The 6650-nt window shown below is 44.5% G+C and overlaps 1 protein-coding gene across 1 annotated transcript; it reads right to left on the bottom strand.

The window, feature by feature from the left end:
* Window positions 1-1222: 1222 nt before the first annotated feature.
* On the bottom strand, window positions 1223-2422 carry LOC137092302 (NAD(P)(+)--arginine ADP-ribosyltransferase 2-like). Its single transcript, XM_067456575.1, has 2 exons — window positions 2372-2422; window positions 1223-2295 (listed from the first exon to the last, which is right to left on the bottom strand). The coding sequence occupies exons 1-2, from the start codon at window positions 2420-2422 to the stop codon at window positions 1474-1476; spliced, it is 873 nt and encodes a 290-aa protein (XP_067312676.1). The 3' UTR covers window positions 1223-1473.
* Between the last annotated feature and the right edge of the window lie 4228 nt (window positions 2423-6650).

Consider the following 6650-nt stretch of genomic DNA (forward strand, 5'->3'; position numbering starts at 1 on the left):
CATGCATATTACTAGGATATTGTCTGTTTATTAGTACTTATAAAGCACATATTAATGCGGCTTTCTGGATCAAACTGCCCAACTAAAAGAAAACAGTGATCACCATAATGGTGACCAAACATTACCAAAGAAACATTTACGTTGTCACAAGGTGTTTGGGTTATGTTCATGTTTTTAAATTGGCCAAGTTCACTGTTATGTTTCTCAGTTGCAATGTTCGCAGTCTTTGTTTTGTCATGTATTTCTTGGTTTGCCAGGCGACTCCTTGTCCTCATGTGATCCTGACATGTGTTCCTGAGTCATGTTGTCATTCGTTTTTAGGTTAATCCTTGTTCACAGGTGTCCCTTGTCTTGTCTTTAGCCCATGTGCATTTAAGCCTTCATGTTTGCCACGTGTCCTTGTCTGATATCGAATGTGGTAACCCACTCTTGGAGAGTCTTTGTGTTTAGTCAAGGTGAGTGTTTGTTTTATGTTTTGGATTTTGATTTATGTTTGAAGTTTGTGAGATCTTAGTTGTTGAACCAACATCACACTGTAACATTGATTCAATTCCATTACCATTGATTTTTAGAGGAAATTTCAATGTTGATTCAATGCAGTTAACATTGACACATTAACATTATTACGATGGTTGCTTGCTATCTGGGATGTGTGGAGCAAGTGGTGATTTCTTTTTGTCTAACTAATTGCGTTTTGCTTTTGATTCGATGTTTGTCACATCACACTAATGGACTGTGAGTCAAATCTTCTGACATAGCCAGAATTTCATCAAAATAAAAATAAACTGCATTTAAAGAAAATTTGTTTGGTCATTAATCAGATGAATGTTTTCATAAAAGGTGCCTCAGATGGCCAAATCATGGACAATTACGCAGCGTGAACCCGGCTTAACTCTTTCCAACCAACTGGCCATGAAGCAGACAGGATTCAAGTTATAATAAAAATGAGCATTTATTGAGATCATTGAATAATCTTCATCTGACCAGCACAAATTCAACATAAAGCAATGCAAAAACAATGGAAACTACTGCTTCACAACATTGAAATTCACTTATTTCTAACCAACTTGTGAAGACAATACAACAAACAACACAATATTACAGTGATAGAAAAACAGGTAAATCGATACATCTTTAAATCCTTCATTTATGTCACAATTGCATGAGCAAATATTATTTCTGTCATAGAACTAAAACTATTTGTTTAATTAAGTGTGGAAGTGAAGGAAGCGTGTAGATTAAGAACACTCAGCATGCATTTTAAAATGTCATTTTAGTTCAAGCGATACAGCAAGGCTTTAGTAATGGCAAGATAAGGGGGGCAAATCCCACAGAATACAGGAACCGATCGCAGTGCTATTTTCTCAACCAGCAGCTCAAATACATTCAGCCACTATAGATACATCTTGATGTCAGTGGGAATATCGTCACCTTTATTTATATAGCGCTATACAATACAGATTTATAGTAGCTTTAATTTACATACATTGTGCAAATACCGTTTGAGCATATGCATTTAGTTCTAAATGGTCTTTTTTTTTCAGAGACCCTTGCTATTTTTTTAAAATCCACTTCACATTTCAGGTCACTTCTTGTTCCAGAGCTTTCCAACTTGTACACAGTTTCACACCAGAGATTTTTCTGGTGTTTTCTTGTCGTGACTGCAGTGACTTTAAACTTCTCATATGGAGGAATCAGCACCTCTTTCTGTTCAGGATACTTAGAATATTTGATCACATCAGCACCTTTGCAGGTTTTGATTTCAAAACAAGATTTAGTTCCAAATCTCTGTGCTACTTTACGATTAAGAGAGGATGAAACAAATGAGCCGAAACGAACCTCTTTGTCCGTGACATTATAATTAAATTCAGTTTTTGTACCACGATATGTTGACTTGCATTTGTTTTGTGTTTTAGTCAATATCTGTATAGCATCTGTTAACAAAAAGTGAAGTGAATACCACTTGAATTTCTGGTTTGTGTAGTGTTGTTTACCATTATGAACAGCCACATTAAAATTGCTATATATGCTAGAATTAAGGTTAGTGTACATATAAATGGCGATAGAATTATTCCTTGTCAATTTATCTTCTGGTGCAGTGGCATTCATTTCAGCTTCTTGCCAAGCTTTTTTAAATTCAGCTGAGTTATTCATTTCATTCTCTAGATATTGCCTCTTCACCAGATTCGCCATTCTCTTTTTACAACCCATGTATTGGTTATCAACAGATTTCACTGCCATATCCAATGGAAATATCTGTCCTTTAACAGCAGCAGCAGCAGCAGCTCTTTGATCCTGCAGCAACAGAAATCATAATGATCACATCATCAGTATTCATGTCTGTAATATTCATACTAGAACACAAGCTTACCTGTCCCAGAGCAGCTAAAATGAGAAGAAGAGCTTCAATGATCAGCAGCATCTTGATTCAGTCAAATCCCTCAGATGATCTATAGATCTAGTGAAGAACAGATGATGAAAGACAACAAGAAAAGTATTTCACCAAATATCCAACCACTCCAATACATGGTTACACAATACAGTTTTACACTATTGTAATTGATATGTTCTGCTAGATAGAAAACCATTTGATGCAAACAATTTAAATAACAATAAAGAATAAGACCCCTTTTAATCTTTTAAAAATTACCTCAGAATATGGTTCTTTTTGTGAGGTTCTTCAGGAGCTCAAGAACATTGATGAGCGAAGATCAGAAAATCCATGCAGTCAGACGACAACAGCAGTATTTAAACCAAAAGATGAGGAAGTTTGCTTTTTTTGTAGCAAAAAAGAAAAGAAAAGAAGAAGTATAGTATAGTATAGTTTAAAGGGTTAGTTCACCCAAAAATAAAATTGATGTCATAAATGGCTCATTCTAATGTCGTTCCACGACCTTTGTTCATCATCGGGACACAGTTTAAGATATTTTATATTTTAGTCCCAGAGCATAATGCAGTCTATGCTTACTTTACTGTCCATGTCCAGAAAGCTAATACAAACATAATCAAAGTGATAATAATAATAATAATAATAATAATAATAATAATAATAGATTTAATTTATAACACACTTTTCATTCCAATGACTCTCACAGTGCAACAATGGAAAAGGGAAATAATAATAATAATAATAATAATAATAATAATAATAATAATAATAATAATAATAACAAAAATGAATAAAAAAGAAAAATAAATAAAAATACAAACAATCAACACATAAAAGCCATTTTGAACAAAAAAAAGTCTTCAGTTCAGCTTTAAACTGGTCCAGGCTCTGTACTGCTCTCAGCTCACTGGGAAGGTGGCTCCAAAGCTGTGGTGCAGCTGAGCAGAAAGCTTGATCTCCCATTGTACGAAGCCTGGTGATGGGGACTTGAAGAAGCAGGTGGCCTGAAGATCTGAGGGTGCAGTTGGAGAATTTCAGAGTGATGAGTTCCTGTAGATATGGAGGTGCATGTCCGGTGATGCATGTATGTGTGAGCAGGAGTATTTTGTGGTCGATCCTGGATGAAACGGGAAGCCAGTGCAATAAGTGTAGGATGGGAGTTCTGCCAGAAAGACTCGGAAGAATTAATGCTGTAACAATAACACTTATTTAGGAGCTCAGCAAGCAATCAAGTTCTTTGGCGTAGGCCCCATTTGTAATTCGCATTCCGAGGGTACGGAATCTGCGTATCCTGCCTGAATACAGAGGCAGGGGCGCAGCTCACCCCCCGCGAAGAACGAAAGGGGGCCATCTGGTGGTGGTGGGGTGGATGGAGGGAGAGATATCCTGAAGTCTTCAGGGTAGAGGGGAGATCCTGTCTGGTGGTGTTGAAGTTGATATGAAAGCCTGGCTGGTTGTGTAGGGGGGGATGGAGGAAAGGTCCCATCTTGGTGGTGGTTGGGAGGATGGTGGTGCTGAAGCGGTAGTATCTGCGAACTCAAACATGAGTAAGTACAACCTTTATATGCTCCGGTAAAGGATGTGATTGGATAGATGAGAAGGTAATTAGTGACGTAACGATTGAGTCTTCCTGGCAGAACTTGCGCTAACTTAATTTATGTGATCACATTTACTGACTCTCATAAGGACTCTGGCAGCACTGTTCTGGATGTATTTGTCACAGTCACGCCTGTTCCCGGACTCCATTTCCCAGGATCCTCCCTGTCTCACACCTGAACTCACTCCCTCATCATCTCTCCCGCTCTCCCCGGATTCCCTGCACCTGGTCTTCGTTATTAGCACTCCTTTATGTTTGGACTCACTTCCCTCACTCCTTGCCGGTTCTAAACGTTTGTTTGATGTGTGTTGTTCCTGTTTAGCCCCAGCGTGTTCATTGTATCTATTTGAGTTATCATTTATTAAAGGAAACCATTTTTGTTTGGATGTCTTGGATCTCTCATTGCCTGACGACACCACACGTAACAGAAGAACCGGCCTAACCGACAAGGCATCTGAGGCAAGATGGGTATCTTCGTTGTGCCCATATCACCTGCGTTCCCAGCCATGGACTCATCAGCGGAGGACCGGTTGAGGGGCCTCCGGCAGGATGGACGGCCGCTGGAGAGGTACGTGGAGGAATTTTCCGAGCTAGCTTATCTGGTGAACTGGCCCGATGCCCCGCTTAACGCTGTGTTTTTGATGGGGTTGGATGAGGACACCATCTGATTTATGGATGCTCCCTGCTCGTATTCCCTAGTGGAAACTATTAATCTCATTTTGTTTCTCAATGGTTCCCCATACGAAATTGAAGAGTGTGTGCCTCATCCAGACCCATCAATGACATCCGCGGCCGGGCCAGTTCGCCAGCAGCCGGGTGCCTCCACTCACCCCTCCAGTGGACCGTCCAACGAGGTCCCGCAGGCAAGGAAGCGAGGGAGGCCAAGAAAGAACAGCAGCACGCCCACGCCTCCCAGCCCTATGGCCAGAGCCGGACCGGAGCCAGCAGAGGAGGGCTGGCTAATAGACTTTTGGGCCGAAGCCCTTCACGAGCCCTCGCCCGGCTTCCCAGAGCCGCTTCCAGGCTTCCCCGAGCCTTCGTCCAGCTTCCCAGAGCCGCTTCCAGGATTCCCTGAGCCTTCGCCCGGCTTCCAAGAGCCGCTTCCAGGCTTCCCCGAGCCTTCGTCCGGCTTCCCAGAGCCGCTTCCAGGCTTCCCTGAGCCTTCGCTCGGCTTCCAAGAGCCGCTTCCAGGCTTCCCTGAGCCTTCGCCCGGCTTCCAAGAGCCGCTTCCAGGCTTTCCAGAGCCGCTTCCAGGCTTCCCTGAGCCTTCGCCCGGCTTCCACGAGCCGCTTCCAGACTTCCCTGAGCCTTCGCCCGGCTTCCACGAGCCGCTTCCAGGCTTCCCTGAGCCTTCGCCCGGCTTCCAAGAGCCGCTTCCAGGCTTCCCTGAGCCTTCGCTCGGCTTCCCTGAGCCTTCGCCCGGCTTCCAAGAGCCACTTCCAGGCCTCCCAGAGCCTTCACCCGGATACCCAGAGCCTTCACCCGGCTACCCAGAGCCGCCTCCCGGCTACCCAGAGCTGACAAGCCCCCCAGCCAAGCCCTTAAATTTGAGAAAAAAATTTTTTTGGGGGGCTATATATCCGTGGGTGGGGAACGGGTGGGTGGGCCTCGAGCGCAGCCCAGGGCGCCAGCCCCGGCCAAGACCCCAGCCTCGTCCGGGATCCCAGCCCGAGTACTAATACTGGCCATCCTGGCACTCCTCGCAGCCACATGGCTGCCCCAGGCTCCAGTCCCACCATGGCCGCCCCAGGCTCCTGTCCCACCATGGCCGCCCCAGGCGCCGGACCCGCCATGACCATCCCAGGCTCCGGAGGTCCTAGTCCCGCCCTGGAGACCGCCATACCCATCTGCACCTCCCCCGCACCTGAGTGGTGGTCTCCAGGGCGCCCACCCCCCCTCCCCGATGTTACATCTTAGGCGCGAGGACGCGCCTACCGGAAGAGGGAGGTAATGTCACATTCACGCCCGTTCCCGGACTCCATTTCCCAGGATCCTCCCTGTTTCACACCTGAACTCACTCCCTCATCATCTCTCCTGCTCTCCCCGGATTCCCTGCACCTGGTCTTCGCCCATAGCACTCATTTATGTTTGGACTCACTTCCCTCTCTCCTTGCCGGTTCTAAACGTTTGTTTGATGTGTGTTGTTTCTGTTTAGCCCCAGCGTGTTCATTGTATCTATTTGAGTTATCATTTATTAAAGAAACCCATTTTCGTTTGGATGTCTTGGATCTCTCATTGCCTGACGACACCACACGTAACATTATTGAAGCATCTGGATATTTCTGCCAGAAATCCCACTGAAGAGTCCGTTGGAGTAGTACAGCCTGGTGGAGACAAAGGCATGGACAAGTTTCTCTGCATCTGAAAAGGTTAAAAGGGGACGTTGTTTGGAGATGTTTCGAAGGTGGTGAAAGGAAGTTTTACAAATGTGCTTAATGTGGTCATTGAAGGTCAGCTGTGGGTAAAAACAAACCCCTAGATTTGTGACTGAGGAGGAGAAAGTGATGACCTGGCCATCAAAGATGAGCTGGGATAAAGGAGAGGAGTGGATCTGATGAGGGGTGCCAACCAGTAGTGCCTCAGTAATGCCTTTTACTGGAGTTCAGCTGGAGGAAGTTAGTTCCCATCCATGCCTTAATTTCCTCAAGACATGTGGTGAGTCGT

This window comes from Pseudorasbora parva, chromosome 2 (genome assembly GCF_024679245.1).
Source record: "Pseudorasbora parva isolate DD20220531a chromosome 2, ASM2467924v1, whole genome shotgun sequence".
NCBI classification, from domain to species: Eukaryota; Metazoa; Chordata; class Actinopteri; order Cypriniformes; family Gobionidae; genus Pseudorasbora; species Pseudorasbora parva.